At 35.0% G+C, this 27,905-nt stretch overlaps 1 protein-coding gene, 1 long non-coding RNA gene, 10 other non-coding genes and 1 pseudogene across 12 annotated transcripts; 4 read left to right on the top strand and 9 right to left on the bottom strand.

Moving 5' to 3' along the window:
• Positions 1-1,291: 1,291 nt before the first annotated feature.
• Positions 1,292-2,840, bottom strand: LOC114539764 (annotated as a pseudogene).
• Positions 2,841-10,209: 7,369 nt separating this feature from the next.
• LOC114542100 lies at positions 10,210-10,999 on the bottom strand. Its single transcript, XR_003689483.1, has 3 exons — positions 10,913-10,999; positions 10,321-10,391; positions 10,210-10,251 (listed from the first exon to the last, which is right to left on the bottom strand). It is a non-coding gene; the product is annotated as an uncharacterized LOC114542100 (long non-coding RNA).
• Positions 11,000-11,162: 163 nt separating this feature from the next.
• On the bottom strand, positions 11,163-14,283 carry LOC114539749 (tyrosine-protein kinase receptor Tie-1-like). Its single transcript, XM_028560359.1, has 7 exons — positions 13,956-14,283; positions 13,458-13,646; positions 12,833-13,092; positions 12,636-12,714; positions 12,374-12,553; positions 11,644-11,760; positions 11,163-11,491 (listed from the first exon to the last, which is right to left on the bottom strand). The coding sequence occupies exons 1-7, from the start codon at positions 14,281-14,283 to the stop codon at positions 11,163-11,165; spliced, it is 1,482 nt and encodes a 493-aa protein (XP_028416160.1).
• A 9,548-nt stretch (positions 14,284-23,831) lies between these two features.
• Positions 23,832-23,903, bottom strand: Trnaq-cug. The gene has a single exon. It is a non-coding gene; the product is annotated as a tRNA-Gln (tRNA).
• A 1,179-nt stretch (positions 23,904-25,082) lies between these two features.
• Positions 25,083-25,154, bottom strand: Trnaq-uug. The gene has a single exon. It is a non-coding gene; the product is annotated as a tRNA-Gln (tRNA).
• Positions 25,155-25,352: 198 nt separating this feature from the next.
• On the top strand, positions 25,353-25,424 carry Trnag-ucc. The gene has a single exon. It is a non-coding gene; the product is annotated as a tRNA-Gly (tRNA).
• Positions 25,425-25,744: 320 nt separating this feature from the next.
• Trnaq-uug lies at positions 25,745-25,816 on the bottom strand. Its single transcript has one exon. It is a non-coding gene; the product is annotated as a tRNA-Gln (tRNA).
• Positions 25,817-26,014: 198 nt separating this feature from the next.
• Trnag-ucc lies at positions 26,015-26,086 on the top strand. Its single transcript has one exon. It is a non-coding gene; the product is annotated as a tRNA-Gly (tRNA).
• Positions 26,087-26,408: 322 nt separating this feature from the next.
• Trnaq-uug lies at positions 26,409-26,480 on the bottom strand. Its single transcript has one exon. It is a non-coding gene; the product is annotated as a tRNA-Gln (tRNA).
• Positions 26,481-26,679: 199 nt separating this feature from the next.
• On the top strand, positions 26,680-26,751 carry Trnag-ucc. The gene has a single exon. It is a non-coding gene; the product is annotated as a tRNA-Gly (tRNA).
• A 322-nt stretch (positions 26,752-27,073) lies between these two features.
• On the bottom strand, positions 27,074-27,145 carry Trnaq-uug. Its single transcript has one exon. It is a non-coding gene; the product is annotated as a tRNA-Gln (tRNA).
• A 199-nt stretch (positions 27,146-27,344) lies between these two features.
• Positions 27,345-27,416, top strand: Trnag-ucc. The gene has a single exon. It is a non-coding gene; the product is annotated as a tRNA-Gly (tRNA).
• A 321-nt stretch (positions 27,417-27,737) lies between these two features.
• Trnaq-uug lies at positions 27,738-27,809 on the bottom strand. Its single transcript has one exon. It is a non-coding gene; the product is annotated as a tRNA-Gln (tRNA).
• Positions 27,810-27,905: the final 96 nt, after the last annotated feature.

Here is a 27,905-nt window from a genome sequence, read left to right as displayed (position 1 = left end):
AAGAATATTAGATATTTGAGAGGTTACTTAAATTTTTTATGAGTAACGTCATGACATCAGCGTATGTCTATTTAGCTGTGTGACGGTATGTGCATGCATAATGTATTATGGCTTGAACTGAACTTAATCGTAAACAATATGCTAATTAATTAACGTACTGATTTAAAAGGGTTTTGTTGGCCTAGTTCTGGCATATATTTGATCCACTTCTGTACAGTGATATACATAAAATATAAATTTTACTTTTGAAAACGTTACATGGTGTCAGGAGTGGGATCCTACGTCTATCGGCAGACGTTCTCAGTATAATACGAAAATTGTTGTAGACGAAGAAAATAAAACTTGAAGTTTTACCTGAAGAAACAAAAAGTGCAGTGAAGCAGCTAATGGCTACTGGTTCCGTTGGCGACGAGTTGAAACAGGAAGCGGGTTTGTTTAATTACCAAGCCAACTTGCCGTTGCCGAACAAACTAGATCTCAGTGGAAATCTAACGGTCAATTGGAAGAAATTTAAAAGATCGTGGCAAATTATGAGATTGCTTCACAGCTTAAGGTGGCTCGATACACTTTTCATGCAAAAGACGAATAACGTAAAATTTTGTTTTTTCTGCTGATTAGAGAACCACACCACCTCCATAACAAAAGTGAATATCGACTTAAGGTGGCTCGATACAATTTTTCAAAATTTTTAGATGCACATTTTAAACAGGGATATTAAGCACCTAAATATTTCACTATAAGGCTAAAAGTTAATATACTTTTCTGGAAACATATCTAGAGCAGAAATATTCTCAGAACTTTTTTCTGGCAACCGTTACCATGGCAACAGAGACGTTTCAAAATGGCCGCCAAACAGGGTTTAATCGTGTTTATATCACAAACGAGTTCGATGACCCCGAATTTTTTTTTCATTAAACGTTTACGCCATAAATGCTTTATCTATAAAAATTAAAAGTTTTAAAAAATTCTAACATGTGGAATTTTTTCTTTTTGCCAAAACGTGGTTTTTTAACTTTTAACCTTATAGTGAAATATTTAGGTGCTTAGTATCCCTGTTTAAAATGAGCCCAAAAAAATTCGAGAAACTGTATCGAGCCACCTTAATTATATATATATATATATATATAATTATATAATATATAATAATATAATATTATATATATAATATATATATATATATATATATATATAAATTTGAACAGGAAGTGAGTTTTTACATAAAAATCTTGTTCCTTTTATAGTTTCAACCGTAAGCTTATTGACTCTTGATGCATCAGAACTAATATTTCCATTAGGTACAAATGTATGAAGAGTATGTTGCACCAGAGTATGTTGCACCAATTGCTGATAGTTGACATATTTCTGCATTTCTGCCTGTGCCAGAAGTTTCTAAGTCAAAAAGTATAAACTGATATGTTTCTGTTGGGTTGTATTTTTTGTGTGTTATGTCTGGCCTTTCAATGCAATGAGGAATTAGCTTTTCATTTTCTTCACACTGTTTTTTTGTAATCTTTGGGATTTTAACATCAGTGCTTGATTGGTTTACAGGAGCTGGTGTAAGTTCTGATGAGAGATTGAGACCAATACCAGTTTCATATGTTTTACCTTCTATACTTTCTTGTTTTGCATTTTTTGAAATCCGTTCATTTTGGAGGAAGTGTCTCTTTACTTTGCATGTTTTTTGTGACTTGCGTTTATTATCTTTCTCTCTTTTTTTGTCCAGTCTTGTGTTATGTGATGTACAGAAATGTCCTGGCTCAATTCCAAGATGACTTAGTGTGCTGTTGATGTACCCATAGCCAATGTTCTTCTGTGCTACAGCACAAGCAACCCGAAAGTCGCTGCTCTCACTTCCACCATAAAACCTTATTTTTGGATTCTTGCTTCCCACAATGCTATTGATGGCCTCATTTCTTTGCGAATTTGCAAAGGGTACAAGTTTTTTGACCACTGTGTCAGTTGTATATTCATCAATTAAAGAAGTAAGTGCACTTTTCAACTCTTCTCCATATAAATCTTTATGATATGGTAGATCCCTGTGTCTGTATGTTGATAAGTCCTTTTTGTAGCCGCACCATGATTTATCACATTTTTCATGTTCCCCAAATGCATGTGGTATACTATACATTTAAGTCCATTTTGTAAACTCTCAACATCTTGGTTTTGCGCTATACAATATGTAAAACATTTCCCCAGATAGTTAATTACTTTCTGACTTAAAGGAGATGAACTTGAAAATTTACACCGGCTAGATAGATTATATAATCTTGTTGTCAATGACCGCTTTGCATGGACTATGTCTGACCATTTATCTACTCTGTATGGCACATTCTGATGCAAATGGCTAAGTGTTGTACTGTCATCATCACCAACATAAGTACTAAATTTTACTTTTTGCTTTGGAGCAGCATTCCAAAGTTCACAAGCTACATCAGATTCCATGGCCTTTGATGAACCAGAATGGTTCTTTTTGCAGTCATGCTCCCGGGGACTTTTACCGTTTTTTGGGCATTCTTACATATCCTGCAATACTTGCACCGTGTTGAATATGCTAGAACCTTTCCAGTCTCTAGTCCCATAGCCAAGCCTTGTCCTGTAAGCGAGTTGTGCCCTTTTCCCCTCTTTTGCCAGCCCATATCATAAGATACTGGTATTCCAACTAGTCCATTATCGTCAGGCTTTGCTCCAGCTGATATAGCAGTATCCCTCTCAATTTCCATGTTTTCATTGCAGCTTTCTTGGGTGATATGTTCAACTGCTTTACCTGCTTCTCGTTCCCTTGCCTTGAATGTAGAATTTTCAAGGTTGGGATGTTCAAAGTTGAAAGGAGATTGTTCAAATGCGTATTACCTACACCAGTATGAAGACAACCTAGTACTGCTTGGGTATTTATATTATACGATGGTTTTCCACGTTTGTCTGATTGATGAGTTTGTGAAGTTTCAAGATAGTTGATGGTACCACAGATATGACACTTGATATCAAACACACTTGCAAGGCCAAAAGTGTTCTCCTTAACAATGTTGCTAAGTGACAATGGTCCTATAATTATTTAATAGTTTTAAAAAAATTTTGTTTATGAAAATAGACTTCCAAAAAATGTTACAGTTGTGGCATTGTAAGTTTTTCTGAAATATTGTGTTGTAAGACAGTTCACAAATTATTTGCAACTTCATGTACTTGATGATTTCCGCTCACTTCCAAGGAAGTTGTTATTAAAACTGATCAAATCATTTGATACATGCAAACAGTGAATTGATACAGTATTTTAGGGACACTGCTATTGCTATGACTGTAATTTGAGCAAATTTAAAATGATTTCAACAACAAACCTTTAAAGCAGTGGCTGCAGTTTGAAAGACTTTTTTGTAGAAGTTGCAGGTCAAAAATACGAGAACCATATTGAGTATTGCAAGTATTTTCAAGCTTTTGTTTCTGTAATTTTAAAAGTATAGTACATACCTTAGTATTTATTTTGAATGATTTACAGTCAAATGTATTTTTTACATTTTTTTAATCAAGATATTTCTATCAGTGGAAATTAAAATTAATTTACTTACACATTTCTTCCGTGTTACACATGCTTCGGGCGCAGTACTACAATTTTCGGTCGGTTCGTCCAAAAACTCAAGCTTTCTTTTTGCCGATCGTACGCGATCAATTAGCTTCAAAGTTGACCCCAAATTTCTCCTTGTAAACTTGCCGCTTCTATTTCGTTTGTTTGAACTTTTTTCTGAAATATCACCCTTATCATTTTCTCCAGCTTTCAACTTCGTGAATGCCAAGGCTAAGACAGGAACTGTTAGAAATCCCAACAATGAAAAACCTCCCAGTTTTATATCGCGATCGTTTTCGCCGATGTTGTTTACTGAGGAAAATTGGCGTACTGATTCACTAAAAAGCTCCTGAAGAGTTGATACACCTTTCGTTTTTGTAGAATTAAGTATCACCAAAAAACTTCGATTATATTCAATATTACAAAGAGAATAAAAACTGACAGGAAGAGGACGAAAAAGCCGTATGAAGGATTTCATTTTGCTTATTTTTGTTTTTTGAATTTCCCGCGAGCCATTGGCATTTAAAACAGGCGTGCGACAAAGTTCCCGCAAAAAAACACGTAGCATGTCCCGCGCGATCGCACTACTCTAGAACCCAGGACTTCCTATAATAAAAGTGTATCGAGCCACCTTAATCAATCGACAGAGCAAATGCAAATAGCGACATTGCTGACGTGTTTGGGTTCTGACGCTTTAGATGTGCTCGAGGGACTTGATTTTGAAGACGAAACGGAGAGAAATAACATTGATATTGTATTGGGAAAACTCGAGAGCCATGCTGTAGGTGAGACGAATGAAACGTTTGAACGTTATTGTTTTAACAAGAGGGATCAGAAAAAAAACGAAACTATCGATTCGTATGTCGTTACTCTCAGGACGTTTGCGAAAACGTGCAATTTTGGATCATTAGAAAACAGCTCAATCCGTGATCGGGTTGTCGTTGGCATTAAAGATAATCGAGTACGTAAAAGCCTTCTACAAGTACCCAAGTTGACTCTGAAGGATTGTATTGACATCTGTAGATCTCACGAGAGCACAACACAACAGTTAAAAGTCATGACGAGCGAGGAAGTTCACGACATTATTATTATCATTATTATTAGAATTTCTTTAAAAACGGTAGCTCTTCAGTCCAGGCTGATTTTCAAGATGCCGTTGGTATTTAAGCTATGTACAAATAATTGATTACAAATTACTTAAAACTAAACACTCTATTAAAACTATTACACAATTTAGGGAAAAATAAAGAAAGAAAGTAAAAAAATGGAATAAGATATCTCACAAACCCCATACTTCAAGATAATGTACTTCTATTATTACATCAATGTTCTAAAATAGTTGTTTAATTTAGTTTTAAACCCAGTGATAGAAAGGCTATTGCAAGTATTAACGATTTCGTCAGAAAGTTCATTCCAGGAAGAAGCTCCCCTGTGCGAAAAAGATTTTTTCATAAATTCAGTGTTAGGTTTGTTTAAATAAAGTTTACAGTGATTGCTTCTGAGCGAGTACGTGCTATTACGGGGTAAATTTGAACATGTCTGACGTATATCCTGGCAGATAGCCTTGTATGGCTTTAAATGTCATAATCAATTCACATTTTTTAAGTAGTTTTTCTATTGGTTCCCAGTTTAAATGACTAAAAATCGCATGCGAAGGTACTTCATAATTGGATCCCGTAATTATTCTCGCTGATCTTTTTCGCAATTTAAACAGCCCACCTATGTGGGCGCAGTTACCGTCATTCAATGCTTTGAACTATACATAAAGTTAGGTAGTACTAAACAATTGTACATTTCAATCATTGCATTTTGGGTGACAAAAGGTTTAGCTCTTTTCAATAATGCAATTGATTGAGTTATTTTTTTGCATTGGTTGTCATTGTTTTCACTCCACTTAAATTCTTGGTCAATAGTAAGACCCAAAACAATTTTACTTGTAACCTGTTTTATAGAGTGAGTGCCAATTAGTATCTGAAGTTTTCCTGAGAGTTGTTTTAGTTTACGTTTGGATGCAATCATCATAAATTCTGTTTTCTTAACATTTAGGGTTAATTTGTTTGCTTCAAGCCATTTATTGATACTATGAAGATCGTTGTTAATTTTACTTTATATTTCTGCAACTGTTTTACCAACACATGATATGTTTGTATCATCTGCAAACATGGAGGCTTGCGTTTGAGTAAGGCAACTAGGAAGATCATTGATATATAATGAAAATAGTAGGGGACCCAAGTTAGATCCTTGAGGGACGCCACATATTATCTTATTGTATCGAGAATTTGAGCTTTGAACTGTGCATGACTTTTTTCTGTTTGTTAATTAGGTTTGGAATAATTTTAGTTCGACTCCTTTGATACCATAAAGTTTTAATTTTCCCAATAGAATATTGTGGTTCACTGTATCAAATGCTTTTTTCAGATCAAGGAACAAGACCCCATTTATTAATCCTTTGTCCATATTGTGTAGAAATTCATTGATGATTTTTACTAGGGCTGTCTCTGTGGAATAAGATTTTCGAAAACCTGATTGATGTCTTGAAATTATGTTATTGGCTTTCAAGAAAGTGGTTAATTGATTGGATATTAATTTTTCTATAATTTTTGCAATGATATGACTGAGATTGGTCTATAGTTCCCACATTCACTTTTCTCACCCTCTTTGTAGATTGCAGTTACCTTGGCTAGCTTTAGGTCATCTGGAAATACACCTGTTGCCAAAATTAAATTAAATATGTAAAGTAATGTCTCGTAAATAGTAGTGCCTACAGAAGTTAATAATTTATTTGAAATTTCATCCGAACCTACTGCCTTTCCTAACTTTAGACTGTTGAGGCTCTTATGCAGGTCTTCTTCAGTGATCTCCTTAAATTTAAAATCAATGTTTGATGGGTGACAAAGTGAAGTGGTCCCGTTCAACGCATATTCGCTTTCTTGTCATCATCATCCTCTATTTGAAGGAAAATATTGCATATTTTTACGCTGACAACAGAAATTAACTTTTCCCTTCGTTAGCACAACAGTTGCTATTTCATTCCATTGGTTTGATATTTCAAGAAAAAATCAGGAACAACATATTTCGAGTGAATTTACGGGACACAGAACACTACTAAAAAACGTTCGAATTATCTTCATTGCCCTAAAATAAATAAAAGTTCTAAAATTGGCGCAACGCATCACGGTATTTTTCAGCGCTAGCTTCTCCATAATCTAAAAAATCTCCAGCCTAAATTCAGAGTGAGTACAGACAAGGTAAAAGACGACATATGAACAAGCCGACAAGTGAACAAGGTAAAAGACGACAAGTGAACAAGCGAATATTTTCAAATTATACATACGTAGAGTAAATTTTATTTATCTAAAGATGTCTAAGATGATAATTTCGTTTCATACACCAACCAAAGACCATTTTTATTTTCACAACATTAGCAATAAAAATGGCGGGAGAGTGTCCCAAACTCGTTATGTCACACCTAAACGTCACATACGGAAAATACGCGCACTGTACCCCGTGGATGTAGTGATGTATGAGTTCTACGAGTGCTTTTGTCCTCGGTAAAATACAGCCATCCAAATAATAAATAAATAAGCGACATTATTGTCTAATGCAATCTATGCAATCACTCGAGTGTTTAAGCACTTCATTGTAACTTTAATTCATTATATATTGCAACAAAGATCTATAAAATTAAATGACTAATTGAGAATTTTGAGAGCAATGGCTGAGAGAGAGGGAGGGAAACAGAGAGAGGGGGAAAGAAAATGCATGCATGAAAACGAGTCTTCTGATGTTTGCTGGTTTCAAAAAGTTGTAGTTTTTTTCTCTTTTCAATCATTAGATAATTCAGTGAAGTGTCGTGGTCAACATGCAATGAGACTTTAAATGCGCACATGCACTTTACAAGCATAGCATGACATATTCGATAAAGATAGAACAAGGTTTATTATAACAAATCCAAAGATTTAATACATATTAAATTTTCAACGAGAGATATTTGAGTAGCGTAGCTATGCAGCCCGACAATTTGTCCCGCTATGCTAATATTTTGGTGTTCATTGATTGTGAGAACAATGAATTTCTAAGGACACGAATAATTATAATAACTCGAAATTTACATAGCACCTACGGGACAAAAATGTACGGCTGGCTATGCCATTTGATGTCAAAAACTCGTCCCTCTTAGGGGCTGTTTACATGAGCCCGGTTACCCGAGATTCAACGAAGCGGAGATGATTTTGAGGCATTGAAATAAGTCTTTATGACACCAAGCAAGCACATGCTATTGTTGTGGTGATTGCCAGGATCATGTTATCTGCTCATTTCAATACCTCAAACTCATCTCACGCTTCGCTGAATCTCGGGTAACCGGGGTCATGTAAACAGCCCCTAAGAAGTCGAGAGTGATTCGCGAATCGTCTGACTATTTAGCAGGTCAAGGTCCGTCTAAGAAGTCGAGAGCGATTCGCGAATCGTATGACTATTTAACAGGTCAAGGTTTCGTTCATTAGTGACACTCAAATTTAAAGGGTGAATTATTTGTATATCTCAGATTGATGTTTATGTTAATAGACTGTTATAACAATCGATTTGGAAAGAAATTGATGAAGGGCAAAATAAATTTAAAAATATGTGCCGTTGTCTCCAATCATCGTGCTTCCTATTCGTCAGCGTTACAAACTTATATGTAACACTATAGTCATAGCGTCGTACTAAAAATTATTCCAAAGTCATGCTTTGTCTATATATGCTCTTATAACTTTAGCACTTCTAAACTGTATGGATATTACTATAGAGAATTTACTCTCGTGCAAAAAATACTGAATTTAATACTAAACTCTAATTATGTTTTTCAAAGAGATATTTAGTTCGATTGAAAGAAGATCTTTCTCAAACGTAAACACATTCATTTCTCACAGTGACGTGATCTTGGGTATTAATCTCTCTTCGCAAGTCTTCGCCCTTTGCTTGATGCAAATTGATATATGATTTCTGAAAATAAATATATTGTTATCTTAATTGTAATATTAGTTGTATGATCGTTACATAGATAGCTGTAACAGTTAGGCGTGTCTATATCCTCAGCAAAATCGCGAGTTATACATAGTGAAGAAACTAAAACTAGAAGGCTGGCTTCCAATCCCGACATGTATAAGCGTAGGCATTAGAAAACGCATTAAAAGAGAAACAATGAAACGCAATGAAACATGCAGCACTCGAATCAACATTAGCTCTAGACTTATAAAACATAGGCCTGTACTATAAAAGACAAAATGAATTTCAAATATATAATTTTCCTGCTTTTTCTTTTACATAAGATACTTTATTTAATTAAGTCTGGATGTTTCATCTTTTACGCTTATGTTATGCAATAGTGAAAACAGGCTTTATAGTTCTATGTATATGAGCTTACTTGGTTATCGGTTAACATGTCATGAAGATGCTGTCGTATTTCCGAGAAATTTGGTCGCTTTTTTTCATGATCGCACCAACAGTTCATCATTATTTCATATCTGAATAGAAATCAAAGAAAATTTTGGGTTTTAGGGGATATGGCAAAAAATATTTCTAATTTGTTGAAAAGAAAATTTTCAAAAGCAGGGTTGCCGTTTAAAAAATAACAATTATATGCATGTTCACGCTTTAGTATCGAACTCCTACAATTCAAACGTTTTAATTTGAGATAAGTGCAACTGTAATGCTATGAAACTGTCAATTCGCTAGATAGTTAATTTGAAATTAGAAAACAAATTTTCATCCTGATTATGACGTAACGTATAATTATCAGGTTAATAATATGCACGTCAAAAATGGCGTATAGAAAACAATTTCATTCGAAAATATCTAGAGAGGTAAAAAATTTAAATAATCGTAATGTTCTTTTAAAATAGACAAAGATATTTTTTATTGCTGTAAACCCTTAAAGGCAATTTGAAATAAATAAGCGGTCTTAAAAATCGTTGGTATTTTTGCAGATTGCTGAAAAAACTAATTTTACTTACATTTCATTTGAGCAATTAAACGGTTTCGGTAATCGGCAACCACGATTGATATGATTTCGCATTTCAAGCGGAGATATGTCGCTGTATGGTTCCCCACCTGTCCAAACGTTATTCTTGTTAAAAAGGTTTGAAAATATATGCTGTATGAATGCGTACAATATATATATATATATATATATATATATATATATATATATATATATATATATATGTATATATATATATATATTATATATAGATATATATATATATATATATATATATATATATATATATATATATATTTAACTTGATAATCACCATTATGGATTAAAGGAGACTATAATTAAGAATGATAATTCGTGTCATGCATCAACGAGTTTACCTATCCTAAATAGTGGATACTATTTTCCTCGACGGTCTTAGAAAGAGAAACAGTAAATGCGGAGGAAATTGGACAGGCATCTTATCGGAAGGGTATAAAAGGGGCGGCAGGTAATCCCCAGCTGTTCAGAAAGAATCTGTACAAAAAATTCGTTGTTTGTATGGCTAAAAATGTTTTAGGTTGAATATATTGCAAATTCTTATCCCAGGCGTTGTACGACCCAAAAGATTCATGAACATATATTGCAAGTTCATATTTTCTCGACTCAAAATTTTAGTATATCGATAAGCTTACCTAAAGTTACCAATTCATACAGAAAAACGCCAAAACTCCATCTGAAAATTTTAATAGAAATTATTGCCTAAATTTAAAAAGACCTTACCGAAAGTTATATTTGAACTTACACATCACTAGCAACTGTGAAGCGACCATAAAGTAAACTTTCCAAAGCCATCCATTTAATAGGTAGTAGATCCTACAAGAATCATTGCAACAAATTAATTTTAAATACTTATTAATTTTGTAGTTTCATAAATGGTATCTACCCCAAAAAATTATGGTTTTAAACTACATTCCTACATTTATTATACTTTCACGCCCAACTGTGTCCGAACACTATTACCCACGCTCACTTCAAAACGTTCAATTCGCTTATATACCAGTGAAGTTCGCACGTACACATACAGAGCAGCTAGAAACATTTTTTTGCCATAATAAGGAAATATACGAAGACATTTTAAAAGTTTGGAATAGTGAACTGATGTATATAGGATATGCAAGAGCCTGCTTGGCTGCATGCGCAAAGTTCTTTCTACTAAGAGTATCAGAAACTTTTTTCACTATCATTGCTGGTTAACAGTTCTCAATTGCAGGGTGTGAAGCTCGGTGAATTTTGCATTTTGTTTCCTGAACTATATTACTCAATAACCTTTAGCACGAAGCCCGTCCGTAGTATGATTTCACTTTTTTATCATATTTCTTTTAAAATTATTATACCTGGTTTGTTCGTATGTATTCCTCAACATTTGCGATGTCCCTTGTCAGCCCGAAGTCTGAAATTTTTGCCACATCACAGCTAAGGAGAATATTTCTTGCAGCCAAATCACGATGAACGAACTGAAATGCATGAGGGCTTTTAAGGTGGATTGATAAATTGCCTTTCTTTTTATAGTCATATTGATTGCAGGGAGAAGTTACCGTGCATCCCATCTTAATGTAGGCGATCTACGTGTATTACACAATTCTGCTACCATATCTTTTCAATAATACCTATTTTTATACAGTAGAAACAAAATATGTCTGATATGTTGATTATTGCGTTTAAGGGTAAAATTGCAACGAACTGTCTAACTTTGAAATCGTATGCAACAAATATGTTCACCTTCAGATCGGAAAGATGTACCATTCCACTTGCTACATCCAAACCCATTTTCAATAGTTCACGACCACTTACAGTCGATATCATTTGAACATTTCGCAAGTCAGATGTAGTGGAGTTGTCACCGACTTTACTTTTTCTGAGAAAGGTTTGCAGATTACCTGGAGAGCAGTACTCTGTTACAACCATTAGTTTCCCTAAAACAAATGAACATTATCCGTCATCTAACAATAACTTTTACAAATTCAAAAGCTATACCTAAAATGATAGTTTCATAGTTCGAAGCCGTAGCTAGGCAAAAGCACGTACGAGTATATTCTTTAGCTAATAACATATTTACAGACATTACCTTTCGAAAAACAACATCCGATCAATCTTACAATATTTGGGTGTAGGTCTTTGTTAATTCTTTTCAAGGTTTCTAACTCAGTTATCAGATCTGATAGATCAAGTTCCGTTGCGTTTTCTAAACATAAGTGTTAACTAAGAGTCGAAAACTTTAATACAACGAGCAATAAATACAGTTGTGAAATTTGTGAGTATCATATACCGATCGCTGCGCAGTATTTTTGTCACATGTGTACATCTGTAATTCTCAATAAAGGTATTTTGATCATTGATAATTCATATTATTATTAACTTTGATGAAACTAAACTTAATTAATATAGTCATAACTTTGTTACACACATGTCCTAATATGCATAATGCATTAACGCTTAATCTATTCATTTCAAAAGCACGTAAAAATACTCTTGGCCGATCTGTATGGGATTTACAATGGCTCATTCTACGCAGACGGCATTGTATCATTCCCATGTAGATCCGCTGCTCCTAGTTTAGCTACTTAATTAATATAGTTACTTTCACTGCTTTTCCTCCTACTTTTCCTCCTACCATATTGATATAGTTCAATATATTAACTTCTTCTCTCTTAGAGTTAAATGAAAGAGGGAAAGGGCATATGCTCCCATTCAGTGGGGTGTGTCTGCCCAACAAGAAAGGGATTTTAGATTATGGTGGTGCTAAAAATTCATAAAAAGTGAAAGATTTTTTGATAATAAATTCACCCATTATATACCTTTTAACATTTTGACAGCGACCTTTTTGTGTCCTTCTTCCAGAAGAGACGTGTATAACCCTTGCTTTACGATGCCAAATTGTCCTGATCCAAGTGTCTCGTCCAAAATCTGCAAACGGTCTGGGCAGATTTCCCAGTCTTTTAAGATCGTAATGTACGAAATTTCGCCAGGCAGAGGTACTAAAACGTGGAATTATATCATGGAATTATATCCAAAAAATACATCAAAAATACGATGGGCATTCCCTAAAAAAGGTGTTACCGTTATATTCGTTTATTTCCCCAAAATTAACGAACCCATCTTGTGTAGTATGTTCACTTTCCCGGCGGGATTGATATTCCTACAATAGATAAATTACATAATCCTTAACAGGATCTTTGTTAAAAAGACCTGTATTTTCATTTGACACACCTAGCTCTCAAAAATAAATATAATTTAGGTTCAGAGGGAGGTCTTACTGAGGTTATTTGAATTTGACTTCCTTTATTTCGTCTTCGCATTAAGAAAAGATAAATCATTATTGCAAGGCCAACGAATGTAACGGTTCCGGCTAATCCTCCTGCAATAGCGGCCATATTGCGCTGAGACTTCTTAGCTTCAGGGGTAATAGATTCCTCGGTAACTTCACTCTGTATTGTTATATTGTAATAGTAAGCAGCTTCACCAACAATGCCAATATCAACAGCCTCGATTTTCACAGTGTACACTCCAGATTCATCTGAAAAATAAACAGGCCTGAAGAAGAAGGAAGAAATATTCGATCACGGCTATCAACCAGGATCATCATAAGCGTAAAATACCGAGAGCAAGGCTGCGCATCCGTAGAGATTAAATGAAATAAAAAATCGAAAATACTGAAACTACATAACAAATGAAAAAAAAATAGTTCAGAAATAATCTCTGCAATATACCCACAAGAGCCTGAATGGCATTTTAGGTCAATTGCATGCATGGTGTCATCCAAGTTTATCTGAAATACTATTTCAAAATACTCTTTCTACTTCAAAGGTTTCCAATGCTGGAACATAACGAGGGAAAATATGTTTCTCTCAGCTTCTGAATATTTGGTAAATGTATTCTTACTTGCAAAGTCGTGGATAAACGGACTGGTTTCAACCTGTGGTTTCCGAAAAGCATCGCTTCCATTTTTTCTCAAGGACACTAAGTAGTGATCAGCATGACCAGCAAAAACCTCCGTTGGCAACCATTTAACGATCATAATGCCTCTATCAACAGCAACTGAAACGTTTTTAGGCTTACCTGGCGATGGTCCTGCAAAGATATTGATAATATCTTCGTAATAATAATTTTTTAGAGAGAATCTTTAAAATCGGAAAAGAATTTAAAAAGTTTGTTTGAATTTCAATGACAATGCAATTTTTTGTTCCGATTTTTTTAGGAAAAAGAGTCTAGAAATACCATAAGCGCCGCCAGCACTATAATTGGGGTGACTGTTCATATATGCATGTTACGTATAATTAATTTCGTTTCAAAATGATTGCCATTACAGTCTGTTAACATGAATATATGAACATGTCTCCCCATCTTATTTATCGATGCTGGCTATACGCCACTGCATACCATGTGAAAGAGGGTTTAAATCATAGCCACCAGGGTAACCAAATGAAGATTTATAGTTCCATCCAAACACAATGAGACCGAACTTTACCGAGGAAGAAGTGTGATATATTGCAACCTTGCTTAGATCTGGTAGATTTATCACTGTCCAAACATATTTCGATGCATTGATGCCTTTCCAATCTAGATCACTCAATCTCAGCCCATCTGCATGCAAACCATCGACGTTTTCCTTTTCTATAACTATTGTGATGGAGTAGGAAATTTGTAAATCAAATGGAAGGGCAACGTGATATAACGAAAGAAACTGGTTTACTGCAGGAAGAGCCATCATTGACCATATTCTATTCTTCCAAAAAATTGATTCGCTTCGGATATACTGAACAACTTGACATGGCTTATTGCATTTAATATATGAAGCTAAATCTTTATTTAGGGTCAACTCCACGTATGACCCAGATGACAACACTTTTGTCCAGTATGAACATTGGACAACAGTATTATTTTGTGATGCAAAAATACGAAAAATGTCTCCGTGTTTTTTTTTCGTGGTTCCTACTGTTGTCAAGATGTATTCATAGCCCCACAAATAAGTCGGCAAAAGGGTCGCTTCAAGGAAACTGTATGATCCACGCAATCTGCGATCATCAACGCCTGATATCACGGTCATTGGTGACCTTGAAACAACGAGTGTTCCAGATAAATCTTCTTTACTAGAGACGTATAACACATTACGTTTTGCAGGATAAATATATATAGTACGCCTTCTATATTTATCAATTATCCCACCGTTAGAGCGATAAGTTATATTTTTACCGGTAGTAATCATAACACGAAAGCTGTGCACTGCTGGTATGACAGCAAGATTTGAAGTACAATTAGTGCAAAATGGTAAATATGATGCTGCATAATAGGCAAAACCCGTGGCGTTATATAGAGTTGGTAACGCTAAACTTCCTTCAAATTTGAGACTGTCGCCGATATTTAAGCACAGAACTGAAATATCTCCGGATGAGATAATCTCGATACCTCCCTGGCTACTTATTAGTTCCCTCAATCGCCATGAAATTGGCAGTTTCTTCCTTAAAATTCCTCCTTCTTTAATGAATTCTTTTATTACGAATCGCATTCTTGTCTGTTCGCTAAAAATCGTCACGTTTGTTTCTTCAAGAGCTGTAATAACTACGAATATGTAGTCGAATTCACGATACCCATTTCGAGATGTAAATGTGACGAAGAAGTGTTTTCCATAGCTAGTCTGTGTATCTGAAAGAACGTATAATTGATTAGACAAGCTCATGCTGATATATAGCAACAAATCCGGGCGTGCTGATGTAAGTAAGGGGGGGAGGGGGGATTTGGGAATACAAATGTTCAGCATAATGTCAAGTGATTAAGTTAACTTCTTGTATAGGGATATACGATATTTTTTAATTCAGTCAAAATAAATTGAGCGAGTGTAAGTTTGGAGCCGACGCGAGCTTGGCTCATTGTTAGTACGCTCCATAGGTGGTTGTAGCTAAGAAGAATTTACCAGACACATAAGAAGTTTAGTTTGCAGTACACCTATTCACATGCAATAATATGATCGAGACAGGGGCATAGGTGCTTTTTAGTTGGCACAAAAGCGGTTTGGCTGTTCGACTTTTGAGAGATTCGAAAATTTTAAATACAGTTATGCAAATATTAAAATAATTTTGTGCCCTTTTACGCCAATAAATGCGTTTTAACGCCATGCTCTTTCACGCCAACAGGCCGTCACAATTTCATTTAACCCCTGTATAAGTCTCAGGTTGAACTCGACCAAATTCAGGCGCAAGACGGAATATTCCCATAATAGAGACGTAGTTGGAAGAAATAAAGTGACTTTATTCTGATGAAAAAAAAGCCGCAGTCCTACCAGAACATAATTATAATTGCGACATGTACAGAAGTATTTTACTAGGAACTAAAATACTCGTGCGTAAAACTCATACGGCACTACATTCGGGTCAAGGTACGCGTACATCCAAAGGCCACGATCAGGATATTTACAAACGAATTTTTAAAATTTCCCGCCATGTCGTGAAAATACAATTGGTCTTAATTGTTTTGAATTCAAAACTAAATTAACGTTGGAAATTTAACGAAAACACTTAAGAGACATCCTTAGAAAAGTAAGTGAAATTTATTTTACTTTTTGTGATCATGAGTCACCCTCGCACATAAAATCCATAACTTCTCGCAACCATTTAATATCATAATCATGATGACAGTGCATACCTAATTTTAGGGTGCAGTGATAACCCTTTGTGCACTGATAAAAGTAGAATGTGCAGTGATAAAGTGAGAAATGTGCAGTGATAAATGGTATTTTTTTCAACAGACCTCACTCTGCTGAGGTGGATTCATAAGTAGTTGTCCCCCAAAATGCTAGAAATCAAGTCATAAGGACGCGAAAATACAGAAAAATTTCTGCAAGAGGCCCTGCAGACCCCCTAAAATTCCACCATCTTTATATTACCAATTTCCAGGTAGGACCGTCTTTATCATGCCCCTCTCCACTATACTATTGTTATGATAGGCGTAGTGGCAAAAAATTCTTAAAATTTGCTATGTGATAATGGATCTAACGAATGATACATATAAATTATTAGTCAATGGGTATCAGGCATATAGTCATACTCGTATACAGTCATGTACAGGGTGTATCAAAACACAGTTATTAGAATATACATGGTTTGGCGACGGGTTGGAGGTACAATACAACTGATTATCTATGTTATTGTCAAGGTTTATGCAAAAAATGGTTCCTTATCCTTCACATGTCTATTGTATTTTTGCCCAACTGACCAATAGCAATTAATGGCTTGGCTTAGCTCCTCAACCGTGACTTGAACAACATGTTAATTCAGACCTTACTATTGGTTTATTTGTTCAAAATATAATAGACACGTGACGAATAAGGAACAATTTTTGCACAAATGTTCCCCGACCTAGATAATGAGTTCTATTGTACTTTTATGTAGTCTCCAAACCATGTATATTCTATTAACTGTGATTAAAACGAAGATCAATCATGGCCAGAAATGCAGTCCATGCTGTAAGCGCGGCGAGGTTGGTGGTCTCATGCAGTTTAGTTTTTAGTTAATTATATACATCAGCATTTGCCAAAAGACAATTCTCGATTGTTTTTATTCCATCAATCAACTACATAAATAATCTATTACAGATTCGGCTCGATTATAAAACACACTTATGAAAATTAATAGTTAGAGAAGAGGGTAAGATAAAAAATGACCAACTTATCGATGTTCGCGACACCGCTTAATTCGAATACTTCAAATACTCGTTAAAATATTGTTGAATATTTGATATTCAAGCCATATTGCATTATAATTATTGCATCATAGCCACAGCTAAAGGAAATATTATTCGCGATCAAACAAAATCACTCTACGAAATCGATAAAATTCAAGGCATTGGGAAACGCATCAAACGTCAACCTCTTAAGCATTTCCTAACATGGCTGCATGAGTTTGTATGCAAAAACTGCCGAGTACTAGTAGGCCAAAACGCTACATGACGTTGGGAACCCATGCACCACAATATCCCCCATTACACTTACCTCTGAACCTCGACTTGTAAGACGGAACTTGCGATAAAATTGACTTTTCATCTTGAGAAAAATATTCAAAAACGAGATTATTCTATTTTTTCCAATTAGATCCAAGTAAAGCATGCTATATAGTTTAATGCACGCGGTAAATCAAACTCGTTTTTGGCTCAGTGCTTTTTAAAATGATACAAAATATTGGAATTTGTTTAATGTAAATTTATGCTTTCATGCAGTTGATAGTTCACTAAACTGATCATCAAAACAATTCAACACAGCTTAGAAAACACACAACTAGGCAACACAGTTTACTCCAAATTGATTCATACCGCGCTGTAGCTAAAGCTTAAACATAATAAGTTAACGAATAGCTATTATATAGCATATTAATGATCACGCAGCAGGCAAAAAATTAAGCTTATACATGTAGCAAATAGAGAATGGATCTTACTGTATAAAGAGCTAAAGTACCGGCAAATTCAAAACAGGTCAAAGCTACCTAACACATGCGGCGGGATAGAAAATTATCTTGCAAATTAGGAGATTACTTATTAGTACTTGCGTTCCCTCGGTCGGATTTCGCACACACGTAATATTATGCATATTAGTACACAATGTCAAAAGCTGCCGTTCTGTTTTACTATACCAACTTCACGATATAATTTGATTTATTGAATTTAATAATTTTACGTGAACTTCTTTGGATGAACTTTAACTCGAGTGAAATTTTATTAGCCATAAATTAAGCTCCCTCGGTATCAATAAAGATATCAATGAAAAATTGTCTGGTTTCATTAGCGAAGTTATGCCGTACGTCACAAGTGACAAATCCTAATAATATAAGACTCTCTAAATCATCGTGCGACGAATGGAGTAAGCAGTGTCCAATATAAGTTTTTATTTTAGGTTTGTAGACTAGTACTCATATCGTAAGGTCGTTGTCTGTCTAATTGTAAGGTATAACTATAAGCGATCGCGAACGGTAAAGCGCTCAAATTATCGCGACTTGCAAGCAATAACGACGAGTGTTATGTTGAAAACATAGTACCAATGATTTAACCTCATTTAAACTGAACCTAGAGAAGTTAGATAACAACAGCCAATTTTTAAACTGGACATTCGTTTTGAATATAGTAATCACAATAATTATTATAAAACAGCAAAGATATTATAGTAGCCTATTGTTGTACGTGGCATATGCAGCCAAACGAAATTGTCCAGCTATTTGAATTTAGTTGGTATGTAAATTGCTCGACTGGCATTTATACTGCATTGTATAATACTCACCAGCAGAACAGAATACGAACTGAAAGCAAAATATGACACCAGTTGTTAACAGAAAGTTTATCATCTTCAGAAATGTTGCGCTGTGTAAAAAATAATATCCGTTCATTCTAAAAATACTGAAATAGTCAAAATTGAGGAAAATCTGTCATTCAGCCAGGGCCGTAGCTAGAAGCCTAATTGGGGGGTGTACATTCATATATTCGACTTATGCCCGACCTATTTCTTTTGTACGCGGTATATAAACATGAATATATGAATATACACCCTCCCCCCAATTAAGCGGTCTAGCTACGGCCCTGCATTCAGCTGTGTATTTTCGCCGTTTAAAGATGATTATAGAACCTCAAACTTACATTATATGAACAAAAAGTGGTCCATGTATACCTTTGCACCTTTACATCGATTTGAATTGACTGATCGTGAGTTGGCCTGTGAAACTCCTGGCAAAATAGCTTTGATAGAATTATTGAAATGATATTGTTTTGCGTTTTTATAGGTTGTCCTCTTTTTACTATTTTATATCCGAATTACCATTTTTCCGCTTCGGAATTCCTTTGCTATCATAATGATAGTTTTGGGTTTATTGTAATGCACAGTTGGGTGAATTTTTATCCACTTTCAGAAGGAGTTCCAAATCAATGTTTCGCTTTCGAAACTGAACATCGTCATGCATAGTATATAATTATAATAGCATATATAATTATGATAAAACATTCATAGTAAGCAGTTGTGTAAGTGTGTTCCTACAACCGTATCGAAAAACGGCAATTTTCCCGCCGAACTTTAAAAGCGAAGCGATATAGTGAGAATTTGTAATTGAATCGAATTATAATATTTGTACAAAATCTTTTTATTGAGGTATATCATAAAATAAATAAAAACAAATTTCTGTTCTACGAGTTCGTTTTCCTACTGATTATTTCCTAAACTCCCACGCGTGTTTCTATAACTGTAGATAGAAACACGGAAAATGTTTTGTATTTCACAATTAAAAGGTTGTTAATGTATAATTAATATCGCCATACAGTTTATATGCACAGTAAATTGTTGATGTTATCCGTATGTTTGGGTTAAAAAACTCATGATTTTTTTACGTTCTTTAAATGATTCGAAAGCTGTGTTATCACGCATGACTTTGACCCTTAGTGAAGGAGAGTACTTCCGGTAAATTCTGCCCAAGCTTATATTATTAGAATTAAATTACTGCATCTAACCATTTGCAAAACTACTAATAACTAATTTGCTGGACCCAAAGAAACGTTCTTATTAACCCAAAAATTGGAAATAAGTAATTATAGTTCACAGAAACATGAATATAGACGTGCGTTATGCCGCCCTCAATTTTATGATCAATTATTGCTGATTTCCTGGTTTTCAGGTATTTGTATTTTTACCAATTTTCAGTAGGAACTTTAAGGAGAAAGATAACAATAGAAGGAGAAAGTCATTACTTAATCATACTCTAATTTTTTGAAATTGTCAGCAATTTACCGTCAGCAATTTAATCTCTTCCTTATTAATAAATTGACAATCTTTGCAGTATTGTGTTACTAGGCAGTTATGTAATGATTGCATAACATCCTGTTTAAATATATTCAGCTCAACATCCAGACATTTGCAATAATATAATACCGCCACCCTGCAACTTTGACAAAGAAAATTTTCGATGTGGGAACTGAGTCTACCGTGATATGCACAAAACTCCTACGCAATACAAGACATATGAAAGCTCTTTTTCAAATGCTCACTATAGCAATAATTTTCCTGTCCTATAAAATTGTAATCGGGTTTCGTATCCATTTGCTTCCTTAATGATCCCTTACGTAAAAATTCGTAGCTTCGTGTACATGCATGTCTATATAGTTTCATCCATATCCATAAAATCTTCAACACAAGACATTTTGCATATCAAATAGCAGTAACTGCAAATTACATCATACTATCCAAGCTGTCCGTCCTAGATTCGCGCACGGCGTGGTTATTTGTCGCGATAGCGGCATAGTGAAACAAATTTACAAAATTTTGTGTGTACAATTGAGATTATGGAATGAACCACATTCTCTAATATTACCATAGGTGTAAAAACTGCTTCATTTTTAAATGAAACAAAAGATAGATAGAACGAGCATAGTGGTGGCAATAATTCGCTTGTTTTATTGATATTAGATTCGTGCACAAGGTGTTTATTTGCATGATGACAAGATAACTAATAACAAATTTGCTGGACCCCAGAAATGTTCTGGATAATGTGAACTGGATAATAACTACATTGCTGGACCCTAAGAAATGTCCTTATTCACCCAAAAATTGGAAATTAGTAATTATATATAGTTCACACAAACATACATATAGATTAGAAATTATCGACAGAGTTTAAATTTACGTGCATTATGGCGCCCTCAATTTTACGATCAATTATTGCTGATTTCCTGGTTCGCAGGTATTTGCATTTCCACCAATTTTCCGTAGCAATTTTACGGAGAAAGAAAACAATAAAAGGAGAAAGCCATTAGCGAATCCTACTCTAATTTTTAAAATTATTTCAATGTCGGCAATTTACTCTCAGGCTCTTCCTTATAATAAATTGATAAATATCGATCAGCTTTTAAGCCTGTTTTTTAGGGTCAGTCTATGCATTATTGTGTTACTAGGCAGTTATGTAATGATTGCATAACATCCTGTTTAAATATATTCAGCTCAACCTCTAGACAATAGACATGTGCGATAATATAATAATGCCACTGTAGTTTTGATAGCAGCATGGTTGAAACAAATTTACAAAATTTTATGTTTAAAATTGAGATTATTATATGTACTACACCCTACTACATCTCTTATATTACGATGCGTGGTACGTTGCATAACATCCTGTTTGAAGCCTATTTTCCACAATGCGGAATTTTCGCGCGAGCGAAATTTTTCATTGTCTGCGCGATTTAATTTCATCCAAGGCTAACGTGAAAAAAAAAAATTAAACTTCCGCTCCGTGCCCAAAATTCCCCCTAGTGAAAAAAGGTTTAAGATATATTGCTTTAACAGTTAGACATGCGCGATATTATATGTAATACCACACGGTACTTTTGAAAAAGAAAGCCTACCCTGATATACACAAAAATCCAACGCAATGCGAGACGTTGTTTGAATGTTTCGAAAGCTGTTTTATCATGCATGACTTTGACCATTAGTGAAGGAGGATACTTCCGTAAATTCTCTTGAAGCTAATTTTATTAAAATTATATTATTAAATCTATTCAGTTGCAAAATCACTAATAACTAATTTGCTGGACCTTAAAAAATTTTCTTATTCACCTAAAAATTTGAATTTAGTAATTATAGTTAATAAAAACATGCATATAGATAAGAAATTATCCACCAAGTTTAAATTTGCGTGCATTATGGCGCCCTCAATTCCATGATTAATTATTGCTTATTAGATTTAATTAAATTTATTGAAAAAGAGCTTAACTGTGTCTCGCAATGTGAGACAAAGTTAAGCTCCTTTTCAATAAATTTCTTGTCTTAAGAAGTGGCAATTGGGTTTCGTTTCCGTTCGCTTCCTTATTCATCCCTTGCGTAACAAGTACGATCGTACTATTGGACCAGGAACTGGTGAAGTATAGATTAAATCTTTCTCTCCAGGATGAAATTTCAAATATCTATGCACCTAGGCAATCTTGCGGTTATGTTTAAATTATCGCTTTAACAACAACAACAAGATTAGCCGCGTGTGGGGACCAGTTCCTGGTCCAAAAATTCGCAGATCCGTGTGCCGGTGTGCGCGTCTATGGTTTCATCCATATCCATAAATTCTTCTTCGAACACAAGGCATTGCATATCAAATGGCAGAAACTGCAAATTACATCATTACATCAAGCCGTCCGGCGCGATAGCAGCATAATTCACAAAATTTTGTGTGTACAATTGAGATAATTATATGAACTACATTCTCTTATATTACCATATGTGTAAAAACTGCTTCAAATCACGTGATCCTTGTGTAGGTCGTAGCTATATTCCGTCGAACGTTTCGCTTTGTGAAACTGCTTGTTTCCGCTGGTCCACACGAACGTGTTCAAAAACAGCAAGATGGCGAATATCGTATTTGTGCTTGTCATCTGTGAGGATTTTCTGAAAGAATACATCGGAAGAAAATAATATTAGTCCGTTGTGCGTTAGCAATAGTTTGTCGAGCCAGATTTACATGTACATCATGGATGCAGAATAGCAAACATTTGAGCAAACAGAAGTAATACAATCGTTGCTTTGCGTTTCCGTCAAAACGATTACTTTATTTCAAATGAAGGAAATTTAATGCATATATAAGAAGTAAAGGTTCAGACATTCACAAGATGTATAAAAGAATTTTGAAATTTTCGTTTATTTGATTTTTGGTCTCACTTTAAAACACATTTTCGGTTGGTCCTAATGTCGGGGGTCTTAGAAGAGACCGTTGCTTATACATTGAATACCTCTGCAAGTATTTAGGCTAAAGATACCGGAATACCACCAAACCATAGCGCTTGAGGAGATAATATAAATAGTATATTAAAATCAGCAGATACTAGTTATAAGCCGCACTTGTAATATAATTCAAAATACTAGCTTGCGTTGTTATCACAAATTCCTTGCCGATGGCAACCATATACTTTTCGAAATTCTATGTTTCTCGTTTTATCTTGTTCTTTGTTGTCTTTAGACTGTCTGAATTTTGGCTAATAATCATTCTGTTATAACTTTGATTTTTTTTTTTATTAGGATGCCCAAAAATTGATTTTTAAATACAGGATGTTAATTTGAAACAACTGCAGAGCACGTAGCTACCTTAGATATCTGATGATGGGTTCGATTCTCATATCCGACTTAACTAACGAGGCAGAGAATCAGTAGGCATATAATAAATCTTCAAGTTATCATCTTAAAAAGGGCCTCGTTTCCACGAAAAGTGCAATGCTTGCAATTTTATTGCGTGAAAGCGTGATTTGCTTTAATGCAGTGGTAGGTCCTGCCGGGATTTGAACTCGGGCTCTTGGATTCAGGGTCTAAAGTGCTAACCATTACACCACAGAACCAATTTGAGATTGGTTTCAAAACGCATTTTTACTGAAGGTTTATAACGATGCTTATCAGTCTGTTCACCGTGAATTTCTCCATTCAAACTAGCGTACAAATTTTTAAATCGGGAACAATATAATTCGAGTGAATTTACGGGACACAAAAAACTAGCAAAAAACGTTTGAATTATCTTCAATGCCAAAAATCTTCAAGTAATCATCTTAAAAAGCTCCTAGTTTCCACGAGACGTGTAATGCTTGCAAATTTTTTGCGTGAAAGCGTGATTTGCGTTAAAAATGATCGTAGGTCCTGCCGAGATTTGAACTCGGATCCTTAGATTCAAAGTCCAAAGTGCAAACCATTACACCACAGAACCAACTTGAGATTAATTTCGAAACACATTTTTTTCATCGAGGATTATAACGATGCATATCAGACTGTTCACCATGAATTTCTCCATTCCAACTAGCCTGCAAATTTTTTCTATCCCCGACTCTCGTCATTCTCTCCATCTATTTGCTACCTTCGATTTTTAACAAAAAGTACAATGATGTTTTGAACATTACCATATCTTGCGTTGATGGTGTACTGGTTAGCATTGCTGCCTTCCAAGCAGTAGATCTGCGTTCGATTCCCGGTCAACGCATATCCGCTTTCGGGTCTTCATTATCCTCAATTTGAATGAAAATATTGCATGGTTTTACGGCGACAATAGAAATTAACTTTTGCCTTTGGTAACAAAACCGATTCTTTTTTATTCCATTAGTTTGATATATCCAAAAAAATCAGGAACAACATATTTCGGGTGAATTTAGGGGACACAGAACACTTGCAAAAAACGTTTGAATGGACCTTATGCATAATGACGTCACTTTGTGGTCACGACGTATAGAAATGTATGAAAGTCGATACCGTTGAATGTTTTGAAGTTGTTATTTGGCTTAAATTAATTATTTGAGCAAATAAGTTGAAATATTTATTTTCGAACTAAACTTTAAATCATAAACAAAACAGCCATTTTCAAATATTCTTACTTGCGTGACCACAAAATGACGTCATTATGCATAAGGTCCATTATCTTCACTGCCATAAATCTTCGACTAATGATCCTAAAAAGGGCCTTGTTTCCAAGAGACGTGCAATATGCAGCCAATAATTTTTTGTTTGAAGGCGTTTTTTGCTTTAAAGACGGTCGTAGGTCCTGCCGAGATTTGAACTCGGATCCTTGGATTCAAAGTCCAAATTGCTAACCATTACACCACAGAACCAACTTGATATTAGTTTCGAAACGCATTTTTTTATCAAGGATTATAACGATGCATATAAGACTGTTCACCATGAATTTCTCCATTCCAACTAGCGTGCAAACTTTTTCAATCCCCGATTTTCTTCATTCTCTCCATCTATTTGCTACCTTCGATTTTTAACAAAAAGTATAGTGATGTTTTGATCAAATACCATATCTTGCGTTGATGGTGTAATGGTTAGCATTGTTGCCTTCCAAGCAGTAGATCTGGGTTCGATTCCCGGTCAACGCATATCCGCTTTCGGGTCTTCATCATCCTCAATTTGAATAAAAATATTGCATGGTTTTACGGCGAAAATAGAAATTAACTTTTGCCTTTGTTAACAAAACCGATTCTTTTTTATTCCATTAGTTTGATATATCCAAAAAAATCAGGAACGACATATTTCGGGTGAATTTACGGAAAACAGAACACTGGCAAAAAACGTTTGAATTATCTTCACTGCGATAAATCTTCGACTAATGATCGTAAAAAGGGCCTCGTTTCAAGAGGCGTGCAGTGCAGCCAATATTTTTTTGCTTCAAAGCGTGATTTGCTTTAAAGACGGTCGTAGGTCCTGCCGAGATTTGAACTCGGATCCTTGGATACAAAGTCCAAAGTGCTAACCATTACACCACAGAACCAACTTGAAATTTGTTTTGAAACGCATTTTTTTCATTAAGGATTATAACGATGCAAATAGGACTGTTCACCATGAATTTCTCCATTCCAACTATCCTGCAAATTTTTTCTATCCCCGATTCTCGACATTTTCTCCATCTATTCGCTACCTTCGATTTTTAACAAAAAGTACAATGATGTTTTGAATATTACCATATCTTGCGTTGATGGTGTAATGGTTAGCATTGCTGCCTTCCAAGCAGTAGATCTGGGTTCGATTCCCGGTCAACGCATATCCGCTTTCGGGTCTTCATCATCCTCAATTTGAATGAAAATATTGCATGGTTTTACGGCGACAATAGAAAATAACTTTTGCCTTTGTTAACAAAACCGATTCTTTTTTATTCCATTAGTTTGATATATAAAAAAAAATCAGGAACAACATATTTCGGGTGAATTTACGGGAAACAGAACACTTGCAAAAAACGTTTGAATTATCTTCACTGCGATAACTCTTCGACTAATGATCGTAAAAAGGGTCTCGTTTCCAAGAGGCGTGCAGTGCAACCAATATTTTTTTTGCTTCAAAGCGTGATTTGCGTTATACACGGTCATAGGTCCTGCCGAGATTTGAACTCGGATCCTTGGATTCAAAGTCCAAAGTGCTAACCATTACACCACAGAACCAACTTGAAATTAGATTTGAAACGCATTTTTTTCATTAAGGATTATAACGATGCATATAGGACTGTTCACCATGAATTTCTCCATTCCAACTATCCTGCAAATTTTTTCTATCCCCGATTCTCGACATTTTCTCCATCTATTCGCTACCTTCGATTTTTAACAAAAAGTACAATGATGTTTTGATCAATGACCATATCTTGCGTTGATGGTGTAATGGTTAGCATTGCTGCCTTCCAAGCCGTAGATCTGGGTTCGATTCCCGGTCAACGCATATCCGCTTTCGGGTCTTCATCATCCTCAATTTAAATAAAAATATTGCATGGTTTTACGGCGACGATAGAAATTAAAATTTGCCTTGGTTAACAAAACCAATTCTTTTTTATTCCATTAGTTTGATATATCCAAAAAAATCAGGAACAACATATTTCGAGTTAATTTACGGGAAACAGAACACTTGCAAAAAACGTTTGAATTATCTTCACTGCCATAAATCTTCGACTAATGATCCTAAAAAGGGCCTTGTTTCCAAGAGACGTGCAATATGCAGCCAATAATTTTTTCTTGAAAGCGTGCTTTGCTTTAAAGACGGTCGTAGGTCCTGCCGAGATTTGAACTCGGATCTTTGGATTCAAAGTCCAAAGTGCTAACCATTACCCCACAGAACCAACTTGAAATTTGTTTTGAAACGCATTTTTTTCATTAAGGATTATAACAATGCATATAGGACTGTTCACCATGAATTTCCCCATTCCAACTATCCTGCAAATTTTTTCTATCCCCGATTCTAGACATTTTCTCCATCTATTCGCTACCTTCGATTTTTAAAAAAAAATACAATGATGTTTTGAACAATTACCATATCTTGCGTTGATGGTGTAATGGTTAGCATTGCTGCTTTCCAAGCAGTAGATCTGGGTTCGATTCCCGGTCAACGCATATCCGCTTTCGGGTCTTCATCATCCTCAATTTAAATGAAAATATTGCATGGTTTTACGGCGACGATAGAAATTAACTTTTGCCTTGGTTAACAATACCGATTCTTTTTTATTCCATTAGTTTGATATATCCAAAAAAATCAGGAACAACATATTTCGAGTTATTTACGGGAAACAGAACACTTGCCAAAAACGTTTGAATTATCTTCACTGCGATGAATCTTCGACTAATGATTGTAAAAAGGGCCTCGTTTCCAAGAGGCGTGCAGTGCAGCCAATATTTTTTTTGCTTCAAAGCGTGATTTGCGTTATACACGGTCATAGGTCCTGCCGAGATTTGAACTCGGATCCTTGGATTCAAAGTCCAAAGTGCTAACCGTTACCCCACAGAACCAACTTGAAATTTGTTTTGAAACGCATTTTTTTCATTAAGGATTATAACAATGCATATAGGACTGTTCACCATGAATTTCTCCATTCCAACTATCCT

This window comes from Dendronephthya gigantea, unplaced genomic scaffold (assembly GCF_004324835.1).
Source record: "Dendronephthya gigantea isolate DGI-Jeju-01 unplaced genomic scaffold, DenGig_1.0 000003F, whole genome shotgun sequence".
NCBI classification, from domain to species: Eukaryota; Metazoa; Cnidaria; class Anthozoa; order Malacalcyonacea; family Nephtheidae; genus Dendronephthya; species Dendronephthya gigantea.
Note: the sequence above shows the minus strand (reverse complement) of the source record. Positions and strands in the feature narration are given on the sequence as shown.